Raw genomic sequence first — 26591 nt, 5'->3', positions numbered from 1 at the left:
CAGTTTTTCCCTGTAAATTACACTTTTCTGCCCTGTTTTCTTGTACATTTTCTGTATTTTTCTGTAATTTTATGTTTTTTACCGTATTTAAAAACACACATTAAAAATCTGTAAAAAACAGTAAAATTAAATGTAAAAAATAACAGAAAATACTGTAAAATGATGCCCCAGCAGCCAGAAAATTTCAGTTTTTTAACAAGATTTCTTTTTTTACAGTTTATTTTTTATGGTCGAAAACAGAAAAATTACAAAAAAAGAGAACAAATTTACAAGAAAAATGGGCAAAACAATTTAATATACATCCTTATATTCTATAATTTTTTTTACATTATATTTCTGTTTCTCCAGCTTTCAGAATTTTTTTACAGTGTAGCGAACATACTGCAAAAGGCCTTTTAATTTGAAAACTGTAAATATATTGTCACGGTCTTGGTTTGGTCGGGGTGTTTTCTGCATGTGGGTTGTGTTGTTGTTGTTGTTGTCGAGCACGGGGAGAGCCTTTGGCTGACCGCGTGCTCGGTGTCTGCGTTTTTTACCCCGCCCTCGTGTCTCCTTAGGCTTCCCCGCACTGGTGAGTTTCCACTCCGCACCTACACGCCTGTTGACACATTACTCGTTAAGCACTCATTCCCGTAATTACCCCTCACCTGCCAATCCTTTCCATCTCGTTATGTTCTCCCTTATATTCCCTCAGTGTCTCTCGTCTGTTGTCTGACCGTTGCTTGTTTGTAGCCAGTTTCAGACTGCCCCAGACGTAGCTGCGGTTTGTCTGTAGAAGTTTAGTTCTCTTTGTCTTGTCAAGTGAAGTTTCTCTCTCTCCTGTTTCCCGGCAGCTCTCGTTGGCGTTCACCACCACCTCTACCCATCGCAGGCAGCTACCCGCAGGCGGAGTCCGGATTCCATTTCTGGTCGTGGTCGACCTCCAGATTCTCAGCACGGGCCCCGGGCCGAGTGAGGTCCCCAGGCACTCCCCTCCACGTCTTATTGTCGGTGACCTATCCTCAGCCCGAGTCGCCGTGTTCATCCTTTCGGGGAACTCAAGTTCTCACCACCGCGGACAGCACGTTCGCGGTTGTGTTTTGTTCTATTGACTGCTGCCTGTTTTCAATAAACTCCTTCGGATTTCACTGCACTTGGGTCGTCCTGTATTTCTGTCATGACATGTGTTCAGTTTCATTCATTTATGTGAATTTTGTTGCAGTAAGAAAGATTTGCAGTAAATAAAAACTTGCATTTCGATGTGTTGTCAAACAAAGTTTTCAAATAAATTCGAAATCCATGTTGTGAAACACAAAACTGCTGCAACAAATGTCATTTAGCATGTTGAGTTTCAGTAAACGACATAAAGTAATGGCCATATAATTGATCATTCAAAATACCTTTTTCTTATTTTTACATTGATGCATTTGGCAGACGCTTTTATCCAAAGCGACTTCCATTGCATTATACATTTCTTTTCTAAGCATGTGTACATTTCTCTGTAATATTATTTCTGTTGCATTAGTTCTCACTGTGAGATTTATGAACCATGTGTAAAGACAGAAAGACATGCTGTTGAAGCTCACCATCTTAAAAAAGATTCTCGCTCATCTTTTACATTTAGTCATAAGGCAAAAGCTACAGAAAAACATAAGACACAGATAGCAAGAGAGATTGAATGAATATCACAATACTGAATAAACAAGATGAGAATATTAGTGCCAGTATTTGCTGATATGTGGGTCAAAGGCTTTTGAGGACTCAAAGCCCACTAATGCACTTTGACACAAAAAACATTTTCACACACACACATTTATCATGTCACATTTATGGATGAGAAAAAACACAAATCCCACAACACAGCTTCAGTATACAAACAGTGTTACTGTTTCCTCCTTTTTTTAATGTATGATCATTTACATTTTTACCACGAAAGGACAACTACATTAAATATTTGAGTGTGTCCAAACCTCACCTACACTATCAGATGAGAGACTTTCGGTATTAGTTTAATTGGATAATATTGTTTCTTGTTATTGTTTGACATATCATCAGTATCCAGGATCCTGTATTGAAGCTTCGGGTCCCGGGGCGATGTCGTGATGTATGAGGTGTCCTAACCATCAGTACAGAACAGAGAGGTGTGAATGATGAAGAACACAAACTGATGGTTACAGCCCCTCAGTACCACCGTCCCATGATGATCACCTGACAGAGAGAGAGATGACTGATGTCTTTCTGATACAAGTCCTCTTAATAAGTCAATTATGTTGGTAATTAAAACGATGATTGACCCCATTTTCCAAAGACAGAAAAAAGATGTCAAGATGACTTCATGTTCTAGATTTTTCTAGAAGTTAATGCACGTGGGATCTGAGGAGTATCGCCGAAATAATGTCATTCACACACGTGTTAAAAGTCCTAAGATCTTCAGCAAAGATATGTAATGTGTCAAAATATTATTCAAACAGCCAAGAGATTGAATATTTTTTTTAACTCATTTATAAGTACATGTTTTTCTTTCTCAACTTCTGAAATCATCCAGAAAGTGACATTTTGGTATAAAAACAGTGACAGGTATCGGTCAAATAATGGATTTGATCAATTCTCTGAAGTTCTTACTCCAATTATTCTGTCCTGTATGATAAAAATGACAAAATATCAATATGATATTGACTGAGCAAATTCAAAGTTTTCTAAACGGCATTTCTAGCTAAAAGAAATAAAATAAATAAACGACGACTTACACATTATTTCTAAATGATGACTGTTTTGGTGAAAAACAACATAGTATTGATATCATGAGTGAAACTGAATGAAAGCAGAACATGTAGGCTACAAGTGCCTCAGCACACTTGAGCGCTTTTTAAGCATGCGCACTGCGCTCTCTAGTGTCTTTTAGAAGAAGTGCAGCAGTGCACATAAATGCAACAAGAAATACGAACTTATTAGAAATGATCCTTTGCAAAACTGGTACCATTATTGACTTTTATCTAAAAAAAACTTCTCTTTAAAATCACATCACTATTATAAACACAATATCCCCAAAAGTATCAGGACGCTTACACTTTAGAGATGCACATATCAGACCAGTACATAAATAATTGTCTATTGTATATTGTGTTTTTGCTGTTTTGTACATTGCCTATATCTATATCATTGTATATTATTATTATTTTTTTAATCATCTGTGTTCTGTCCTGTTGCTGTCTTTCTGTTGCACTGTGGAGCTTCTGTCACTATAACAAATTCCTCGTATGTGGAAACATACTTGGCCAATAAAGCTCATTCTATTCTATTCTACACATAAACTCTATCCCCTGTATCACATGCCCTCTCTGAAACCCCGCCCTCTAAAGACACGGCAGCCAGCCTGATGTCACAGGGACAATGATTGACAGGCAGAGATGTTTTTCCGATGAAGGGCAGGTCACTCACCTCACTCCTGCGGACATCATCTCTGGTGCGACCTCGTCTGAATAATTTATTGCTTTTACATATGCTAAATTCTTGGTCCGGGCATAAATTCGATGATTAATGTTGGAGTTTAAACTTAAGTGTTCATATTAAATAGATCTCATTTTGGAACAGAACACATTTTATAAAAAACAAGAAAGAAAAAAAACAAAGAGAGAAAGAAAAGAGAAATGATCAGAGGAGTGTTTGCATGTGAGTGAATCTAAATACAGTCGTGTATTTGCATGTTACCATGAGACGAGTGTGTGACTCAAACTGCCTGTCCTCAGTTGGTCTCACCCCTTAATGTGTCTCTAAAGAAAAACATAAAATCATTATGTACTTTACAAACATCACAGATCACATGTATAATGTCACATAAACAACGCCAATCGCTCAGAAACTTGGCAAAAACATTTTAACAAGCATGACAAAACAGTTTACAAACCTACGTCTGTTTATTTTAGTTTGTGGATCACAGCTTTGTGGATCACAGCTTAATGGACCTGGGAACACTATTAATTATTCATGAATTTAATTTATTTGTACAAATTAGTACAAAAATACCAGTATTGTATTTCCAAATTACAATAAAGAAATCTTAAATAACACATGTTAAAATGTTTTTTTTTTTAAGTTGTGTATCGCCCTAATTTTTACTGTTTCTTTATGAAGTTTAACATCCTGAATACGAAAAAAAAAAACTTTTTTAATCGACGGTACCCACAAAAAAAACATTTTCACACATATGGTGTGAAATATATACATACGGTATTATTACTCGTACGCAGAAATGACAAGGTGCTGGCATAACACTGAGCTGAAAACATTAATTTAATATAACAGTTACTAAAAATGAGTCGTCCCAAACTTCAGAAGTGTACATTTGATCGCTTTTGTCTTTTACTGTCTTCACGAACCAAGTTCCAGTCGTAGTCATCGCTCATCGCTTCATCCACCTTCCCTGTGCTACAGACATTTCTAGAATGTTCTGAAAGTGACAATTAGAAAATATTTTTTAATGTGAAAATGTGCACGGTTTTTGTTTATTTGCAATATACATCGTAATTAATGATATAAGCTCAAAATTTATCTGAGAAAAATATACAATAAAACATTGATGCTACATGAAAATAAATATTACCACAATAATTAGCACCACAGAATTGTACAAGAACTATAAAATGGTCGGGCGAAACACTGTGTACAAGGGCATGGCCGTACCTACCATTGAGGTCCCCGAGGTAGAAAAACATTGCCTAATAGGACAAACTGTACTATTTAGTACTGACAATATTGTAGAAAACGCCTAGATAGCTGATCTCACATCTGATCTACCTCAGCTGTCTAACAGCGCTCTTTAGTGTCAATCTGATTGAGTTGGCCAATCAAATGAAAGAAGGTGGGATTTACTATTGACAGAGGTCGAGCTTGAGTTCAGTTTCAACCATACCTGTCACAACACTCCCGTTTTCCACACCCATCTCTCTTTTTTGTCTTCTGTTATTTCTCCTTTGAAACTACCAGACGTATGGGACCGGAAAACGTTCACGGGGTGGCTCTGTGCCTTGAGCCACTGCCCATTTGCCCTCAGGCTGGCGCCCTTTGATAGGCGAAATAGAACGGTAGCCGAAGTGGAGTAAAGAGGATTCACATCCCCGCGAAAAACTTTCACTGAGTACACTGCTAAAGGTCCGCATATTCCACTCCGCACGTTTTCATTTAACACTCGCTCCTCACAGTCTGTGTCCGCTCAATGCAGACGACAGGTCGTTTCATCGACAGGTAGATACAGTGTCTACTAGCTGTTGTTGTTGTTACACTTTCTTTGCTTTTACAAAAAACGTGTAATGAAAACTGTTGTGTTCTGCAGACATAGCAGAACAAAAGAAGATATGTTGAAGCACGTTGGTAACCAAACAACAATGACCCCCATATCAGAATCAGAATCAGAATCAGAAGAGCTTTATTGCCAAGTGTGCTTGCACACACAAGGAATTTTCTTTGGTGTTGGAAGCTTCTAGTACAGACATTCAACACAATGACAATACAATATAATACGATTTACAGTCTAAAAGATTCTAAATTGTGCATATATAAAATAAAGACTATTTTACAGAAAATGGGGGATAATAACATATAAGAGACATTGTACAGGGTAGTATATAGTAGAATAAACATATTAACAGATTGTATGTACACTTGTGCAAATGGATAATTTAGTAAGTAGAGGTAGTGTTATATACATGTATACATAAGATGTAGATATAATAAGGCACTATAGTGCACACTATAGGAGTAGTGGAAGTGGAATATTGCTCTTAAGGAGCAGTTATCTGTTTAGGAGGGAGATTGCCTGGGGGAAGAAGCTGCTTCTGTGTCTGGAAGTCCTGGTGTTGGTGCTCTAAAGCGCCGGCCAGAGGGCAACAGATCAAAGAGTTTGTGTGCTGGGTGTGTGGAGTCAATGATGATTTTTCTTGCCCTGTTTTTCACTCTGGAATCGTACAGGTCCTGAAGTGTGGGCAGAGGAGCACCAATAATTTTCTCAGCACTACGAACTGTCCGTTGTAGTCTTCGTAGGTCTGATTTGGTGGCCGAGCCATACCAAACAGTATTGAAGTGCACAGAACAGATTCGATGACCACTGAGTAGAACTGGGTCAGTAGCTCCTGTGGTAGGTTGAACTTCCTCAATTGACGGAGGAAGTATAACCTCTGCTGGGCCTTCTTTACAATGGAGTCTATGTGGGACTCCCACTTCAGGTCCTGAGAGATGGTGGAGCCCAGGAACCTGAATGACTCCACAGTATCCACAGTGCTGTCCAGGATGGTGAGGGGAGGAAGTGATGGAGGGTTCCTTCTGAAATCCACTATCATCTCCACTGTCTTGAATGCATTCAGCTCTAGGTTGTTTTGACTACACCAGGCAGCCAGCTGAGCAACCTCCTTTCTGTAGGCAGATTCATCACCGTCTTGAATAAGGCCAATGACTGTGGTGTCATCTGCAAACTTCAGGAGTTTGACAGAAGGGTCTGTAGAGGTGCATTCGTTTGTGTAGAGTGAATATAGCAGTGGAGAAAGAACACATCCTTGAGGAGCTCCGGTGCTGATGGTACATGTGCTGGATTTAAATTTTCCCAACCTCACTAGCTGCTGCCTGTTCGACAGGAAGTTATATGCAAACACTGTTAATCCATCCATGTAAATAAAAAATAAAAACATTCTGCTAACTAATAAACAAAGTTAAAACAACCAACTACGGACGCGTGAAGGGACAAACTGCTCGTGCTTTTTCAAACCGCGTTTAGATGTAAGTTATTTCATGTCTGACGTTGAGATCTCTGGCAAAATTTAAATGCTAAATTAAGATGATACCTTGCAGATATACAATTCATGGATTCATGGCCCTGTGAGCTGCATTAAACGTCTTTAGATTTACATTTAAGAATTTGACATGAAAATATGTTATGTTAGATATAAAGGATTAAAACTCAACTCAACTCAACTTTATTTATATAGCGCTTTTACAATTTTCATTGTTACAAAGCAGCTGTACATGAGACACATTGACTACAAGCAAAACAATCAAAGTTGTACCTGCAAAAACAAGAAAAGGTTGAAAACACAGAAGACAGACACACCCACACACAAAACACTCCACACACACAACACGCACACACACCAACACACACAGACACAGAGACACACACACACACACACACACACACACACACACACGTACGTACACAGACAAGTACGCACACACACACACGCTCAGTGAGAGCACACATTTAGGATAAAGGAGAGAGAAGCACAGGTCAAATATAACAGATAATAAATTCCTATATGCAATATTAATTAAGTAAAACTTTAAGATTCTAAAGCAGCCCCCCCGGTCAGGCAGATAGTGCAAAAACAGTATGCAAACGGTGGCGAGGAACCCAAAACTCTAATCGAGAAAAAAAACCTCAGGAGAACCCAGGCCCAACCAGGGGATTCCAGTTCCCCTCTGGCAAAAGCTGCTGCCTCTGCACAAGCTCCAGAGAACTTGCACAACAAGGCTAAATAAAATAAATAAACTTAATAATAAAATAAATTTAGTTTAAGATTATCATTAATAATCTAATAGCATTTGAAATTTTGTGGTGAAGACATGTCAAGAGACCGCGTCCTTCTTTATCCAGCTCTATCATCTCAGCTCTTGTCAGGTCCCCACTTCCCATTCTCCGCTCTACCATCAGGTCAGGCCATGAACTGCATCCTGCTCGCTGTGGTAACCTTGGAACAATGAGACAAGACTGGCTGAGAGTAGAGTACTGTTCTGTACTCTTTGATGCAACAAGTACATCAGTTGTGTTTTTGGTTCCGGTTGATCTAACTAATGCAGCCTAAACCCTCAGAAGATTTATATTATGGAAGAGTAGTGTATGCAAGATTAAAAAGATGCGTCTTTAGTCTAGATTTAAACTGACAGAGTGTGTCTGCCTCCCGGACAGTGCAGGGAAGACTATTCCAAAGTTTAGGCGCTAGATAGGAAAAGGATCTACCACCTGCACTTGATTTTGAAATTCTAGGTATTACCAACTGACAGGACGCCTGAGAGCGTAATGCACGTGAAGGACTGTAATACAAAAGGAGTTCATTCAAGTACTGAGGAGCTAAACCATGTAAGGCTTTATAGGTAATAAGCAAGATTTTAAAGTTAACGCGATGCTTTATAGGTAACCAGTGCAAGGTTGACAGAACCGGGCTAATATGTTCATACTTTTTTGTACGTGTAAGAACTCGAGCTGCCGCGTTTTGGACCAATTGGAGTTTTTGTAATAAGCCTGCAGGGCAACCACCTAACAGTGCATTACAGTAATCTAGTCTTGATGTCATGAATGCATGAATTAACTTCTCTGCATCTGCGATTGACAGCATATGACGTAGTTTAGATATATTCTTAAGATGGAAAAACGCAATTTTACAGGTGTTGGCGACGTGGCTCTCAAATGACAGATTACTATCGAATAGAACGCCAAGATTCTTTGCTGACGACGAGGGTTTTATGGAACATCCGTCAATAGTTAAACAGTATTCTTGGTTGTTACTTATAGCAGTTTTCGGTCCAATAAGTAACACTTCCGTTTTGTCCGAGTTCAGTAATAAAAAGTTGTTACTCATCCAGTTTTTTATATCGACTATGCATTCCATTATTCGATGGAACTGCTGTGTTTCATGAGGCTTCGAGGAAATATAAAGTTGAGTATCATCAGCATAACAGTGAAAGCTAACTCCGTGTCGCTTTATTATATCTCCTAGAGGTAGCATGTATAATGCGAAGAGCAGAGGCCCTAAGACTGAGCCCTGTGGTACACCGTACTGGACTTGCGATTTGCGTGACACCTCATTGTTTATTGCTACAAATTGAAAACGGTCGGATAAATAAGATTTAAACCATTTCAAAGCTATTCCCTTAATGCCGACATAATTTTCGAGTCTATGTAGGAGTGTGCTGTGGTCAATGGTATCGAATGCAGCACTAAGGTCTAGCAGCACCAATAACGAGATACAACCTCGGTCAGACGCCAATAGCAGATCATTTGTAACTCTGATCAAAGCAGTCTCTGTACTGTGACATGCTCTAAATCCAGACTGGAATTCTTCATTGATGTCATTCCTTTGGAGGAAGGAGCATAATTGAGTTGAAACTACTTTTTCCAGAACTTTAGATATGAAAGGTAGATTCGATATAGGCCTGTAGTTCCTTAGTTCTCTAGGGTCGAGTTGGGGTTTTTTGACAAGGGGCCTTATAACAGCCACCTTATATGCTTTAGGCACATGTCCTAATGTCAGAGATGAGTTAATAATACCAAGAAGAGGATCTATAATTTCTGGGAGCATCTCTTTCAGTAGATTTGTAGGTATAGGGTCTAGTATGCATGTTGTTGATTTAGATGATCTAATAATTTTAGACAGCTCATCTTGATCTACGGTATAAAATAATTGCATTTTCTCCTTAAGGGCGCTGTAGTTAGTTTGTTCAGCGGGTTTCACTTCTGATTGCATTGTTATAATTTTTTCTCTAATATCTTGGATTTTATATGTGAAGTAGTTCATAAATTCATCACTGCTATGCTGATATACAGGATCAGAAGTCACTGACGATTTATTTTTTGTTAATTTAGCCACCGTGTTAAATAAAAACCTAGGGTTGTGCTTGTTTTCTTCTATTAGTGATGAAAAGTAGGCGGATCTAGAAGTTTTTAGGGCTTTCCTGTATTTTCGAATACTATCCTTCCATGCTGTACGAAATACCTCTAATTTAGTTTTCTTAAAGTTGCGCTCCATTTTTCGGGCCGCTTTCTTTAGAGCCTGAGTGTGTTCATTATACCACGGTGTGGGGCTGCCATTTTTAATCTTCTTTAAACGTAGTGGAGCAACTTTGTCTAGCGTTACCGAGAAGGTGGAATTAAAATTTTCAGTGGTAATGTCAAGATCTTCAACGTTATTTCTCATGATTTGAGACAATTCGGGCAGATTATCGAGAAACGCATCTTTGGTAGTTGAAGTTATTGTTCTACCATATTTGTAACAATGAGTTTTATTTGCAGCCGTAGGCCAGTGAAGCAAACATAATACCAGATAATGATCCGAAATGTCTTCACTCTGCTGAAGGATTTTAACGTCGTCCACATTTATACCGTAAGACAGTATTAAATCTAAAGTATGATTACGAAGGTGAGTGGGTCCTGACACATGTTGACTAATGCCCATGGAGTTAAGAGTGTCTTTGAAAGCCATTCCTAAGGCATCTGTAACGTTATCTACGTGGATGTTAAAGTCACCAACGACAAGGAGTCTATCTGCGGCCAGTACTAGTTCTGATAAGAACCCACCAAATTCTTTAATAAAATCTGTGTGGTGCCCTGGAGGCCTATATACAATAGCTAGAATCAATTTAAAAAGAGTTTTATCTTTAGTATTAGGTGTTGAAACATGAAGAACCATGACTTCAAAAGAATTATATTTAGAGTTCGACTTCTGGGAAATGCTAAGAGAGTTATTGTAAAGTGCTGCGACACCTCCCCCTCTGCCTTTTAGACGAGGCTCGTGTTTATAATAATAATCTTGGGGGACAGATTCATTTAAAGCAATATAATCATCTGGTTTTAGCCATGTTTCTGTCAAACAGAGCATGTCTATTTTATGATCTGTTATCATATCGTTAACAAAAAGTGCTTTATTAGAGAGAGATCTAATATTTAGCAATCCGAGTCGTAACAGTTGATTATCTGTATTTTGTTCATGTTTAGTTTGTTTAACGTTTATTAAATTACTTTCAAGAGGTTTACGCATTATTTTATGTTTGCTAATCCGGGGGACAGACACAGTCTCTATTTTGTGATGTTTGGGAGAACGGATTACTACATGTTGTACATTTTGTGTATTCTGCGACGTGAGACGGCAAGCAGACAGTTGGTTAAGCCATACTGTCTGCTCCCTGACCTGGGCCCCAGCGAGTCAAGTTTTAGCATTAGCATTAAGACTTTTTGCCATATTTCTAGACAGGATGGAAGTCCCAGCCCAGGAGGGATGGAGACCATCTCGTTTCAACAGGTCAGGTCTGCCCTCAAAACTCTTCCAGTTATTTATAAAAACTATATCATTCTGCAGGCACCACTCAGACAACCAGCCATTTAGTGATGATAATCTGCTATAAATCTCATCACCACATAAGCATGAGGGGGCCAGAGAATATTACAGTGTCTGACATCATGCTTGCGAGCTCACACACCTCTTTAATGTTATCTTTTGTGATCTCCGATTGACGGAGTCGAACATCATTTGTGCCGACGTGAATACAATCTTACTGAATTTACGATTAGCCTTAGCCAGCACATTTAAATTTGACTTGATGTCAGGCGCTCTGGCTCCCGGTAAACATTTGACTATGGTGGCTGGTGCCTCTATGTTAACGTTCCGAACAATAGAATCACCGATAACTAGGGCACTTTCAGCAGGTTTCTCAGTCGGTGCGTCACTGAGCGGGGCAAACCTGTTCGAGACTGTAATCGGAACGGTCGAGTGATGTTTTGTCCTGCGACTACGCCGTCTCACAGTCACGAAGTTTCCCAGCTGCGGAGGATTTTCAACCGGAACCGAGCTGTGTGCGCTAATGTTGCTCGCATCCAAAGTGTTTTCTATCGTCGTTAAACTCTTACTATCCTCAGATAAAGATTGGATGCGAGACTCTAATTCTAAGATCTTCTCTGTCAGCCTAACTATTTCCCTGCATTTATCGCATATAAAGCCCTCGCAGCTGACAGAGAAGGCTAAGCTAAACATATGACATGAGGTGCAAGTAACAATAATAGGAATAGAAGCCATAACTCACCGGATTTGAAGTGCAATTCCAACTTACCAAGGTTGCTCGATGGATCGTAGTATACTCGCTTAAAAAGAGAAACAGTTAGCACACAAGACAAACCAGAGGCAAGATGATATTCACAGTGTGAACAGAAAGCAAGCTAACACGCTATTGCTATGCTAACGGCGTTAAGTTAACTATCACTTTTAGTTTAGACTCTTCCAAGTAAATAACAGGAACAGGGTTATTGAGATATCAGGATAAGTTAGCAACGACAATAATAATTAACGAAAATAAAATACACTAATATTAGAGCGAAGTGATAAGAGCACTGATACAAACAAGCTGCCGGCAGCGATGCAGGAAACAGGAAGCCGTGGAAGAAGGAAAAAAGCTTGTAAACGATAAAAGATGTAAACGATTTACAAGTTTGCCCTGCACAACTAACCAGACAACAACCCCCCACGCCAAACACCCCCCGCCCCAGTGGGTCTCCCGGATTTTGGTACACAAATGTTGACAGGTGGTTTCAACTGTGTAAGTAGCTAAATGTTTAATGCTTTATCATAGAAATGTTGGGAGCCATTCACATGTCGCGTGCAAAACGCGGACTGTGTCGCTTTCTCCCTCCTTTCAGAGCGCCCGCGAGTTTGCGCTCTCGATTTGAGCGCGTTTGACGCGCGTCAACATTTAAACAACAAACCTGAGTAAACGACCGATTGTAATACCCAGTAACATTAATCAAAACTACAAAACGCCAAAAACATATCATTTACGTGTTTAATGTCAGTTTGACGAGACAAAAACATTACCAGACCTTCACTAGTTCATGCTAAACCGCGTGGCTTTGACTCAGGTGTGTTGATTGGTTGTGGTTAGCCTATGTTAAAACAACTAGGCCTATATGATTTGCAAATAATTCAAATGCATCTGTTTCTATATTATTTTAAGTTGACCTATTTTTTTTATAAAAACCTAAGTGTCTGCAACTTTTGTAATTTGATATCATTTCTCTGTAACTTAACAAAAAGTTAAAGGGATAGTTCATTCAAAAAAATTCTTCACTCAAAAGTTCACTCAGGAATTCTGTTATCACTCTTTTACTTTATGTCGCTCCAAACCCAAATGCTCCTTATTAAAGATTGTAGTCAATCTGGTAGTATATGTAAAAAAATTCAATTGACCATGCGTTTCATTACTGATAAACATGAAAAAACAGACATGATTTTAGTAATTGTTTTGTAATTTGCACTCAAAACTTAAAAACGATATGTAGATATTTTGTACCTCTGTATTTCTAAAATCCTGCTTACGGCCCTGTACAAGGGGACAAATAATTACCACAAATCTGCCAAGATTTAAATAAGATCACTGTGTGATCTCTATTTAAGACCACTGTGTGATCTGTATTTAATGTTTTTTGTTGTTGTTTTGTTTGTTTGATGGTAAAATCCTCTGAAAATTTGCCATTTTATACTTGTGTCTGTTTGCTGGAGTCTTACTCAGCAGCTCATTTCCCGTCCGTTAGAGGAATGGTGGTTTATGGGATGGTATCATCACATGTTTTCCTCCTGACCTCTGATTCCTCCAGCTCTTCGCATCCTCTCTAAACTTCCTGATGTTCTACCTTTAACACAGATTCTCCCAGATATCTGATGCAGCATCCTCGATCTGACAGAAAACAGAACAGAGACATCAGTCTCAGAAAGAGCATCAGAGCTCTATGTTCATACTGTATTAATATGATCAAACTACCATCACTGTACCGTGCTCTAACCACAGTAGTTTACTGAATAAACTTTCAATAAAATGAATTCGTCTTTAACAAGATATTTAATGTTATGACATTTCTCATGTTGAAATTGAACATGTCGTAAAACAACCATAAAACCGTCTATTATTAAGGAAAGCCTACTATCCTGTGATGATGAATGCTGATAGTAATGAGGTTGAGGAGGATGGTGATGAAGATGATGGTGATGCTCATGAAGAGAAGGATGCTGATGCTGATGAGAATGCATGCCGCAGCTCATAAGTGCTGTAGTGTGCACTTTGATGGTAGCAGCAGCGCGCGCGCGTAGCGCCCTCTGCTGCGCGGTATGGAGATGAAGATCGGGACTCCTCCCCTGCTGCAGACCCGAGCACATCACCAGCTCTTCCTGCGGTGTGACAGCGCATTGTGTGTCTCTCTCTTTCCCCTTAACTTGATTTCTTTCTGCATTGAGCCATTGATCAGAAACATCTGCTTCACAATCTCCATCATCAGGAAGGACGTAAGGTCGGAGCGCCTTTCTCTTACAATGGGCAACAGAGACGATGAATACGATTTCTTGTTCAAAGGTAATGCTGCATTCCCCCATACACGGGTCAATCGCGTCATTGTTCCACACACGCTGATATTACGTGCATGTCAAAGCTTACTGCGTCCTCAAATGCGTCGATCCTGCGCTCGAGCTCATATTTACAGAAACGGCCGCAGTGGCATCCATACATATGAATCGATCAGTAACACATATCTGTTTGTGGCGATCAGATCTGAACATGAATTTCAGAAAAACTTTAGCACACATTTCCAAGTTTACTTTTAGTGTGACAATTCAAACGCACACACAACCTCCTCCTGACAGCTGACTTCAGTGAGAGCTTATGGAAATCAATGCAAACATCATCGTCTTCAGTAATAGCCTACTGAATGTAGGTCAGAGCGTACTGCACAGGTCATCATCAGTGTTCATAGGCACGGGATCTGATGTCTGCTTGTCTTCTCAGTTGTTCTGATCGGAGATTCTGGAGTGGGGAAGAGTAACCTGCTGTCTCGCTTCACGCGCAATGAGTTTAACCTGGAGAGCAAGAGCACCATCGGGGTCGAGTTCGCCACCAGGAGCATTCAGGTGGACGGGAAGACCATCAAAGCGCAGATCTGGGACACTGCGGGCCAGGAGAGATACAGGGCCATCACATCTGCGTGAGTACACAAACCGTACACGAGGTACAGATAATAATCAGATAACATCAGATAATAATGCCATACTTCTGTCATTAATACCATAGCGCAAAAGTATTACTACATTGATTTTCCATGTGTTTAATAACAAGTGTTAATTTAATACAAAAATGCTCAAATACATGCACATACATGAACCGAGAGTAAAAAAAATACAATAATATATATGGCAATATATATCCAATATTACGCAGTAGTGGCCAAAAGTGATTTCCACCTGCCCTTTATTAATGTATTAACGATTGTGCACATGTGTGGTGTAGTTGTGTTTGGAGTGTAAGCTGAAACTCGTCTTAAAAAATAAATTAAACAAGAGAGAATCAACCAAATATAAATAACTGATGAAACTACTCAATGTTTGCTTTGTTTACTGCAAGCTTTGTGTTTTTTTATGCATTTGTATATTAAAATAAAATATATATTGCCAGATACTCTGTAGTTTGATGCCGAATAATGTCAAATAAATATCTTAACTTAAAGTCCGGGTAAAGAGAATTCTGAGAATTGTTTCTAAACACATTATAGATGTTAGAAATGTATTGCTGAAACACATTACAAAGACTCAGAAGTATGTAGTACTGAATTGTGGAGTTAAACCGTTAAACAGTTTTTCACCAATTCTCTTTTCAGGATTTGTTGGGCAGGGCTAAAACGGGGGCGTCCGAGCATGCATGGCCCCTCCCCTATCACTAGGGCGCCTAGCATCAGGTGTCTGCTCAGTCACGAGCTCAGGGTTGTAAGCTTTTCGCACACGCTTTCAGGCTCTCACTCTGCCCAACTAAACAAATCGCATGCCAAATAACAGACAATCCACCCGGCTTTCAGAATCTACCTTATCAGCTCAAGAGAGAACCACTACAAAAAGACAAAGCTGTCTGTGTTCACACTTGACTTATTTTTTGAAGCTGCTAGCATTTGTTTTAAATTATAATCCTATGCAGTAAACCGTGTTTTCCAAAAAAGTCCTGAGTGCTTTTTTAAAACGCCAGCGTCTTTTTCTGCAGCTCAGAGTGTCTTTTGAGGTTGGAAAAAAGTTCAACTTTTCTGAAAAAACATCCTGTCAAGCACCTTTTTCACAGCTAACCAATGACGGAGACCTGTTGTTTCCATAACAACATGCGAGGAATGTGATTGGTCGAGAAGGCTCAAGCTCGAAAAAATAAAATGGCGGCCGAAACACCCGTTGGAGTATAGTTTTGTAATAAACGTACGCTTCATTTTCACTTTCAATAACTTTTGATTGCATATCTAGCGATAAATTAGTATTGTAGTTTTTAAATATGTGATTGGTTATAGCAAATACGCTCTCTGTTTATAATTCAAATGGACTTCCGTTACGCTGCCTATGAAGCCTGTCTCTCTAAGCTGCCTCCGTGCACAAATGCTATCTTGAACATTGCCGGGTGCTATTTGTAACCACAACGAGCTCTGGGTTCGGGCTAATACCGGGCCCAGAGCCTTCTCCCCGGAAATGGGGAGAGTACTCTGTGTTCGGAAGAAACTGCTGGGCTCGGGGCCCTCTCTCCGGACAGCATGCCAAATACGCATACCTTTTAACATGGTCCTGAATTATCTATATCGCGCGCGTTTGAATTCAAATCCTCCAATAAAACGTATTCACATAATTCACATATAGCCTACTGGGCTGGGGACTCAGGTTGAAAGATTCGAGTGGGCGTGACTTCAGCGCCACATCGTTTGAGAGCAAAGAGTCCTGCTTATTAGTGGTGGGCCATACTGTAAAAGTTAGTATCGATCCGATACCAAGTAAATGCAGGGCCAGTATTGCCGATTTCGATACCGATACCAATACTTTTTACTTTTAAAAAGCATTCACTTGAACTTACATTTACTTTCCTGTAAATGAAATGTCATGATTTATCAGATGAATGCATCATTAATATGCTAAATCTGAATACATTTTCATGACCACTAAAATATTTTGTGATTTGTGCTCTTAATGTGCCTGTAGGCTAATTAATCATGTAGATGTTAAAACACTGGACATCATTTAAACCAAATAAATCTATTTATTTAGTTATTTATTCCTGTAATCGAATTTGCAAACATGAACTTTGCACCAAATTATTACTGGAAAATAGTAACAATAACTGATTAACAGAACAGAAAAACGATATTTAACAAAACAATTTCTCGTTATCCCAGTACTACTACTCTAGCTTTAAAAAAAACAAAGTGCACAAAATTATTACTCAAGAACAAAGATTTTAAAACTGCTTTTCCGTTTTTGTTCAGTGTTATGTTTAGACAAAATAATAGAACAAATTAACATGTTTCCCTTTCATTACACTTTTTTAAGTGAATTTATAAACAAAGTGCACACTATTATTTAAGCACTTTATTTACTTTGTGTCTCAAACAATAAAGTACTTTCAATCTTTGGCTTTTTACCCCCAAAGGCCCACTGCCATACATCGCAGTTCGCAGTGTTTTTATTCACCGAGGTGAAAAAACTACACACGATGCTCCTCTTCTATTCGCTGGCTGCAGCAGCGCTGAGTCACGTGATAGCGGACTACAAAACACAGCAGGGCAAGGAGGAGCAACGTGTGCAAAACTAGGTGTATGGGAAATAGTTTTTCTTCATAATACAATTATTAGCTACATTAGTAAATAAATAAAATAATTTATTAGTAAAATAAATAAAATATTCTTATGTTAGGATCGATCCTTTTCGATACAACCTCAGTATTGAAAGTATCGATACTTCAGGATCGATCCGCCCACCACTACTGCTTATTTTTCCAAGATTTTGATAACTTATTTTATTTACTTGGATTTTTTTTCTCCATTCAAATTTGGATGGTTGGTTAATAACACAATTTTCTGTTGTGTGACAAACTCAGAACAAATATTTCAATGTCACTTTACTCGGACTTTAAGGTTTATCTGCATTTTCAAGATGTGACTCATATTTCAATGCTTTATCAATCCTGTGGGGCATTTAAAGTAAATATTGTGCACACATGCCATTTGGACATATTTGGACATAACTGCTGGTTAACCACCATAGTACGATGCATCATTTGAGAAACTAACTAGCTACTCACGACTGTTTCCCAAAAGCATAGTAACTTTGTCGCACATCTGTCGTTTGAACCACATTGGTTTAACAACATAGTTGATGATGTCACATAGTTGGTGGAGTAATACCGTCTTATAATTAATTCGTTTAGATTGATTTAATGTCATATTATTGCTGTAAATAATGTACACTGCATCTGAAAACTATTTTTGCTCTCCATTGTTTTATTTCACGATATTTAACTCATTCAGAAGTTTCCTCCTACGTGTTAATTGTTTAAAAGAGGTGAATAGTACAAAAAGCTAAATATTTATATTTTTTGTTGATGGACTTTGGTTTCACAGTGTGATTTTTACAGCGTTTCTTTCTTTCCTTCTTTCTTTTTTCTTCTTTTCTTTTTGTTTGTATGTTTATGTAATAGGCTATATGTGTGAATTTATGGTGTACAATTCACTATAGATTTCGCAGGATGAATGTTGTTATTGTCTTTTTGTTGTTAATCATAAATCATAATAAATGATTGAAAAAAAATTTGCCCAGGGTTCTATAGCACGTAGGCCCAGCTGAATACGCACTTTTTAAAAAACAACGCTTCTATTTTCTTGACAAACTAAAAGATTGAATTTGTATATTTAGAATGATGGATATAGAATGCACTGCGTGTTGCTTGCTTACCTTGCTCAAAAGCATGATGTATGTAAGTCTACATGTCATAATAATAAGGAACGCTTCTAACCACAGCTCTAAACCTGTAGTTCCAACCACGCAACTTTGCGATGCTGCTTGCGATTGATCATTGGAACGATGGTTTTGGGAAACACTTGAATCGTTGAACTATGCTGAAACAACAGAACTTGCGACCATAGTTGGCTAACTATGCTTTTGGGAAACCCCTGGATAGTTGACAGACTAATATGCAAATTTGTTCTATGGTGTGAAGGCAAATAAAAAAAACTAACAATGACAGTAAATCTCTGTCATGCTAATTTATATGATAAATATAAATATCAATAATACAAAACAATATAATATTAACAGTTTGTTTTCTAAATTTTGCTACGTCACGCCACAGGACACATGTAAGATTTATTTATCAACTACCCATCTGCATCTGTGATTAAGTTAACAGATGTGTGTTTGGTTGAACCTCATGATGAGAATCAAATAAGTTCTTATTGACCAAAATGCCCAAGATCTGAATTCATGTCTGCAAACTCACTGGCAGTAACAAATGCATGTTATTCTCACTGTAGTATGTGTGTGCGTTGTGTTTGCACGTGTGCAGGTATTACCGTGGAGCTGTGGGCGCGCTGCTGGTGTATGACATCGCCAAGCATCTGACCTATGAGAGTGTAGAACGCTGGCTGAAAGAGCTGCGAGATCATGCCGACAACAACATCGTCATCATGCTGGTGGGGAATAAGAGCGACCTGCGGCACCTGAGGGCGGTGCCCACCGATGAGGCTCGCGCTTTCGCAGGTACACTGACTGAACCCACGAGACGCGTGGCAGAGAGTGTTGATGTTACCTCCTGCTGTATATCTTTAAACATGCTGTTATGTTACAGTGTAGACGTACTTTATATATTACATCTTCAAATTATAGCACAAAGAGTTTTTTATAGATGTTTTTCCTTTTATTTTTAAAGCTATTACAATGGCATCTGTTTCCATTAAAGCAATAGTTCAGCCAAATACAAATACAAATACACCACACTTTCATTGTTTGTGACATTTGGTCTGGGTTCATTTTTATTAGATTTCGGATTATTTTGGTAATTCTATGAAAGTTTTACAACAGAAAGATCAAGAGTTGTATTGTTTAAGAAGTAAATATGTACGATTGGGTACAGTCAGAATCCATTAATAGTGATAATAATAATCCGTCTGTAATTGATGCTTGTTGGCTTTGTGATGCAAGCATGTATTTTTACACACCTACATGGCAAAAACTCTTTACGTAAGCCGCGGTCACACTTGACTTTTCATTCCATTGACTTCCATGCATGCGATTGCATCAGACCAGAAACGCAAGTCTGTCCGAAGATATTTCGCATTTCTCGGCGTAGCAAAGTTCAAGTTTGGTGAACTCTGACCTGCGAATTCACGTCACACGAGTGTGTGACACCAATAGAAGATTGAAACATCACAGCGTGACCTCTGGGTACAGAAATATAAAAGATGGAGGAATCGCTCCCGTCCATTTTCGCAGCACCATCCGCACAAATTTTGCATGCTCAAAGTCTAGTCCGACGGCGGCATTACTCTGATTTACCCATTATGGTTTTCAATACAATCTAAACATCCCTAAATCAGAATCGATTTACAGACGAAGCTAAATCTTAAGAGAGAATTCTAACAAAATTGTGTGATGTTTTTGCTTAAAACAAGAAAAGCTGTCTGCCAGTGGGGTAAGAAAAATAATCCAATTTAAAAGGAAAAACAAGATTATTTTTATGACCTCATTGGTAAACAGGATTTTTCTTTCTAAGCATAAACTTCAGAAAAACGTTGTTTAGATTCTCATGTGAATCTTGTTTTAATGTTTAGATAATTCTGATGGAAAAACAACACAAAAAAATCCAGACACTGTAAACACGGCTTAGTTCCTGAAACACATGGAGTGTTTGTAAAAGCCGTTGTAGTATAAATCCTTGCATTCACTTCATCATTCAGATGAACGCAGGAATGACTCGTGTTGTGTTTTCGGAATAAAACCTGTAGATGAGAATGTATGTAGGTGATATTTTAAGAGCAGGTGATAAATGCGTCTCTTGTTTCCAGAGAAAAATCACCTTTCATTTATTGAGACGTCTGCCCTGGATTCAACCAATGTGGAGGAGGCGTTCAAGAACATTCTAACAGGTACTCTGTGATCCACCGGAGTCTGATTCACATAACATGTGAAAGTGTGTTTTACTATGATTTTACCACAGTTAATGCTGTTGTTCCAGGGATCTAAAAGCAGAGTTCCTTTACCATGGTGACATCAGTGTATCCACACTGCTTTTTGCTTTTATAAAATAAAAGCACCAGTGATGTGATCAAAGACAAAAATGTTCAATAAGATATACACTCACCTAAAGGATTATTAGGAACACCTGTTCAATTTCTCATTAATGCAATTATCTAATCAACCAATCACATGGCAGTTGCTTCAATGCATTTAGGGGTGTGGTCCTGGTCAAGACAATCTCCTGAACTCCAAACTGAATGTCAGAATGGGAAAGAAAGGTGATTTAAGCAATTTTGAGCGTGGCATGGTTGTTGGTGCCAGACGGGCCGGTCTGAGTATTTCACAATCTGCTCAGTTACTGGGATTTTCACGCACAACCATTTCTAGGGTTTACAAAGAATGGTGTGAAAAGGGAAAAACATCCAGTATGCGGCAGTCCTGTGGGCGAAAATGCCTTGTTGATGCTAGAGGTCAGAGGAGAATGGGCCGACTGATTCAAGCTGATAGAAGAGCAACTTTGACTGAAATAACCACTCGTTACAACCGAGGTATGCAGCAAAGCATTTGTGAAGCCACAACACGCACAACCTTGAGGCAGATGGGCTACAACAGCAGAAGACCCCACCGGGTACCACTCATCTCCACTACAAATAGGAAAAAGAGGCTACAATTTGCACGAGCTCACCAAAATTGGACAGTTGAAGACTGGAAAAATGTTGCCTGGTCTGATGAGTCTCGATTTCTGTTGAGACATTCAAATGGTAGAGTCAGAATTTGGCGTAAACAGAATGAGAACATGGATCCATCATGCCTTGTTACCACTGTGCAGGCTGGTGGTGGTGGTGTAATGGTGTGGGGGATGTTTTCTTGGCACACTTTAGGCCCCTTAGTGCCAATTGGGCATCGTTTAAATGCCACGGCCTACCTGAGCATTGTTTCTGACCATGTCCATCCCTTTATGACCACCATGTACCCATCCTCTAATGGCTACTTCCAGCAGGATAATGCACCATGTCACAAAGCTCGAATCATTTCAAATTGGTTTCTTGAACATGACAATGAGTTCACTGTACTAGAATGGCCCCCACAGTCACCAGATCTCAACCCGATAGAACATCTTTGGGATGTGGTGGAACGGGAGCTTCGTGCCCTGGATGTGCATCCCACAAATCTCCATCAACTGCAAGATGCTATCCTATCAATATGGGCCAACATTTCTAAAGAATGCTTTCAGCACCTTGTTGAATCAATGCCACGTAGAATTAAGGCAGTTCTGAAGGCGAAAGGGGGTCAAACACCGTATTAGTATGGTGTTCCTAATAATCCTTTAGGTGAGTGTATATATCATATATAAAAAATAAACTATACACAAATAATTATTTTTAGTGTTGCAAAAATTGCAAATCCTATTGAAAATAAAACAGCTCATGTAATAATGAGTTTGACCTGTTGTCGGTTAAGCTGTTTAAACAAACAAAGAGATATTTGAAGTGTTGTGATGAGAAGTGATTCTTGGTTTTATTCTGGATGTTGGACTGTGTGTTCTGTTTTCTGCATCTATTCAGAATAGTTGTGATGTGCTGCATCCGTAATTGATTAGATTTTTCCCTCTGAGTCTTTTTGTTGCTAAATTCATAAAAATCCTGAATTCTGAGCACAAAGAAGCATGTGCTGTGTGTGTGTGTGTGTGTGTGTGTGTGTGTGTGTGCTTGTGCACGTGCGTGTGTGTTCAGTGACGCTAATTTGACATTCTTCTCAAAGTCTTAGACAGAGACATTGTGACATCTGACCTTTCTTCTCAGGAAAACATCTGGATGAGACTTAAACAGTTTCCATTGCTCTCCATAGGAGCTCAGAGAGACAAATTTTTTATGCAAAACCCGGAAATGAGAGTTAGCATTTAGCACTTCCAGTTCCATCGCCCCAAAGTCATGGGTTTTTTGAATGCGGTTTTTAGTAAATCGCCCGAAATAAGCTGGGTAAACAAAAATTCAGATCTCATATGGCAGAAAAGAACCCAAGCGCAGGCAGCAGTGAAGGGGTTAACAAAGATATATTTATTAAATGAACAAAACAAAGGAAAAACCCACGAGGGGGTATCAAACAGGAACTAAACCAAAACAGAAAACAAAGACTTCCCACGAGGGGGCAAAACAAAAGCAAGAACCGTAATCAAACAACACTAAACACTAAAACAACTTACTAAACAAAACTGGATCACGGACAGGACAAGGCAAGGCTGAGACGCTGACAAACACCAAACATGGTACACCACGTACAATCCACGAACACAAGACAAAGAAACAAGAGGGTATTTATGGGAAACACAAACGAGGGATAACGACATGGGGCAGGTGTGAGACATTAAACACTCAGGGAAAGATAACGAGGAAACGAGAGGAATGGGTCCAATGACAAGACACTGGAGAGAACGTATATTATAGTCAAACGGACAATCATACGTTTCTCTCCACACATAACCAAAGACTTTGTCATGGCTCTGCTACAGGACCAAGAAAAACAACATGACTAAGGAAGCAGAGCCATGACAGAAGCCCCCCCTTTAATGAGCACCTCCAGGTGCTCACCAAGGGGTAGACGGACAAGACAAGGCAGACTGAGACAAAGACAAGACCAGACAAAACATGGAGAAACAGAATAAGGGCAAGACAAGACAAAATAACAAAGGGATAGGGTGAGACAATAAAAACAACAAACATGGGAGGGGGGGGGGGCCAAACCAGAGCCCATAGGGGGCAGTCCATGGGAGGTGGGGAGAAGTCCCAGTCCCCGGCTGCCGCTCGAGGGGCGTGAGTCCTGGGGGACTAGGAGGAGTCCTGGGGGGACAGTCTTTGACCCTGGGGTCTCCCGGGGCCGGCTGGGACAGGGCTTGACGCCGGCTGGAAGGCCGGCTGGACAGGGCTTGACGCCGGCTGGAAGGCCGGCTGGACAGGGCTTGACGCCGGCTGGAAGGCCGGCTGGACAGGGCTTGACGCCGGCTGGAAGGCCGGCTGGACAGGGCTTGACGCCGGCTGGAAGGCCGGCTGGACAGGGCTTGACGCCGGCTGGAAGGCCGGCTGGACAGGGCTTGACGCCGGCTGGAAGGCCGGCTGGACAGGGCTTGACGCCGGCTGGAAGGCCGGCTGGACAGGGCTTGACGCCGGCTGGAAGGCCGGCTGGACAGGGCTTGACGCCGGCTGGAAGGCCGGCTGGACATGGCTTGACGCCGGCTGGAAGGCCGGACTGGACGCCGGCTGGATCACCGGACTGGACGCCGGCTGGATCACCGGACTGGACGCCGGCTGGATCACCGGACTGGACGCCGGCTGGATCACCGGACTGGACGCCGGCTGGATCACCGGACTGGACGCCGGCTGCACCGGACTGGACGCCGGCTGGACACCGGACTGGACGCCGGCTGGCACCGGACTGGACGCGGCTGCACCGGACTGGAGCCGGCTGCACCGGACTGGATGCCGGCTGCACCGGCCGGGAAGGAGACCACGCTGCCCGCCGTTGCCTCTTCTTCTTACGCCTAGCCACCCGGCTGGTGGTCGGGTGATGGAAGGAGGTAACGGCACGGCTGGCTCCGGCTGGGACTCCTCGGAGGTGGTTCCCCAAGACTCCCTCCTTCCTCGCCTACCTCGTAGGCTGACTGGTGGGGAGGCTGCAGGGGTTGAGGAGAGCGGTGTGGCAATGCCCACGACTCCGAGCTGCAGGGTCTGGCCCTCCGGGATCGTCGCCAGCCCCGTAGAAGACCCCGCCACGGACAGTCCCCTGGACTCCTCGCGATCCATCGCGATCTGGAGCTGGTCTACGAAGCCCAGGGGCCTCAACCTGCGCATCTCCGCAGGCTCAAAGGGTTCGTCGAGGCAGCTGTTGAAGATAACCTTCAACTCCGCCTCGTCGAACCCTGAGTGGCGCGCAGTGGAGAGGAAGTCCATGGCGAAGGTCTTGACGGGGATGCCTTTCTGGCGAAAGCCGAACAAGGTGTGAGCCTGGCGGCTCCTAAACGCCTCGTCCGTCTCCTCCATGCTGCCCGCTGGGTTCGGTGTTGGTTCGTGGATTCTGTCACGATATGGCAGAAAAGAACCCAAGCGCAGGCAGCAGTGAAGGGGTTAACAAAGATATATTTATTAAATGAACAAAACAAAGGAAAAACCCACGAGGGGGTATCAAACAGGAACTAAACCAAAACAGAAAACAAAGACTTCCCACGAGGGGGCAAAACAAAAGCAAGAACCGTAATCAAACAACACTAAACACTAAAACAACTTACTAAACAAAACTGGATCACGGACAGGACAAGGCAAGGCTGAGACGCTGACAAACACCAAACATGGTACACCACGTACAATCCACGAACACAAGACAAAGAAACAAGAGGGTATTTATGGGAAACACAAACGAGGGATAACGACATGGGGCAGGTGTGAGACATTAAACACTCAGGGAAAGATAACGAGGAAACGAGAGGAATGGGACCAATGACAAGACACTGGAGAGAACGTATATTATAGTCAAACGGACAATCATACGTTTCTCTCCACACATAACCAAAGACTTTGTCATGGCTCTGCTACAGGACCAAGAAAAACCTGACTAAGGAAGCAGAGCCATGACACAAAACCTCTAAATAGTTTTATTCTATTACATAAAACACACCAATTATAACCCGCTTGTGATTTTTTTAAAACCTTATTGTGTCTTAAAAACGGCGGTTGCTAACAAGTTGCTAAAAGCGACTACTTCCTTTGGCGGGGACGTTAGACATCATCGCGCATATAAAGCTCACAAATAATGCAACATGGGCACAAATCTCCTAAAATGTACATGCGGATTCATTCACGGAGTTATTACTTACCAGGGAACACATTTTTAATAAAACAGTTGAAAGAGTTGTCGGAGGATTGGTGGTGGTGACGTTGATATTGAGTGACCTTAAGTGTTGTCTGTTTATAGCATCGTGTTAGCTTTTTACTTCTGCCGATTGTATTTCGGCTTCAAAAGTAACAAATGTGGTATTCATTTGTAAAGATTATCCTGATAGACAAAACGTGTAAATATCATAAACCTTTTCTTAATCACAGAGCTTATTTTTTGCGATCTTCCAAAAAATGCACAGGCTTCCGGTCGAGGGAACCAGCGCACTTACTTCCAGTTTAGCCTACAAAAGTACGTCATCTCTGAGGTACTGGATTGAATCTTATCGATTCTTTCTGTTGTTTTTTGTAGAAATTTATCGTATCGTATCACAGAAGCAGATCGCCGATCGATCGGCCCACGACGAGTCGCCGGGAAACAATGTGGTGGACATCAGTGTCCCGCCGACCACAGACGGACAGAAGGGCAACAAACTGCAGTGCTGTCAAAACCTGTAACCATGACAACCAGCCCCACCCTCCTGTCACTCATCGCTGATTTACTCTACAAGTTGTATCTCTGTTCTCAGCTTTATTTGTGTAATATATATATTTTTTTCTTTTTGATAGCTCGTCAGCTCACATGTTACTGCCATGAAGTAAAATTTTACAGAACCTGTTTATTGGCTTCCGGAGTATGTTTAAACAAACAAACAAACAAACATTAAATTTTACTGAGATCCAAACGTAACCTGTTTTATACTCGGGTGTTATATTTATACACAATTAATGTCTCAAAATGAATCTCACGAAACACGTCAAGAACGTGTGCATGTCATATTTCACCCCAAAATCTTAAAAAATATATATATATTTTAAATAGAGAAACCAATAACATTATTTTCATGTCAATTATGCATATATCTTATTATTATGA

General features: G+C 40.6%; 1 protein-coding gene across 1 annotated transcript; it reads left to right on the top strand.

Annotated features, from left to right (window-relative positions):
- The first annotated feature begins 13765 nt into the window (after window positions 1-13765).
- LOC130550762 (ras-related protein Rab-11B-like) lies at window positions 13766-26333 on the top strand. Its single transcript, XM_057328265.1, has 5 exons — window positions 13766-14127; window positions 14557-14752; window positions 19123-19316; window positions 20621-20701; window positions 26028-26333. Exons 1-5 carry the CDS (start codon window positions 13887-13889, stop codon window positions 26171-26173), a joined length of 858 nt encoding a protein of 285 aa, XP_057184248.1. The 5' UTR covers window positions 13766-13886; the 3' UTR covers window positions 26174-26333.
- Window positions 26334-26591: the final 258 nt, after the last annotated feature.

This window comes from Triplophysa rosa, unplaced genomic scaffold, assembly GCF_024868665.1.
Source record: "Triplophysa rosa unplaced genomic scaffold, Trosa_1v2 scaffold423, whole genome shotgun sequence".
NCBI classification, from domain to species: domain Eukaryota; kingdom Metazoa; phylum Chordata; class Actinopteri; order Cypriniformes; family Nemacheilidae; genus Triplophysa; species Triplophysa rosa.
Note: the sequence above shows the minus strand (reverse complement) of the source record. Positions and strands in the feature narration are given on the sequence as shown.

Bases quoted from the DNA above. Each gene is read 5' to 3' on its own strand.
- LOC130550762 (XM_057328265.1), top strand. From the start codon at position 13,887: ATGGAGATGAAGATCGGGACTCCTCCCCTGCTGCAGACCCGAGCACAT. The intron at 14,128-14,556 runs GTAATGCTGCAT...TTGTCTTCTCAG, and splicing joins ATACGATTTCTTGTTCAAAG to TTGTTCTGATCGGAGATTCT. The intron at 20,702-26,027 runs GTACTCTGTGAT...TGTTTTTTGTAG, and splicing joins GTTCAAGAACATTCTAACAG to AAATTTATCGTATCGTATCA.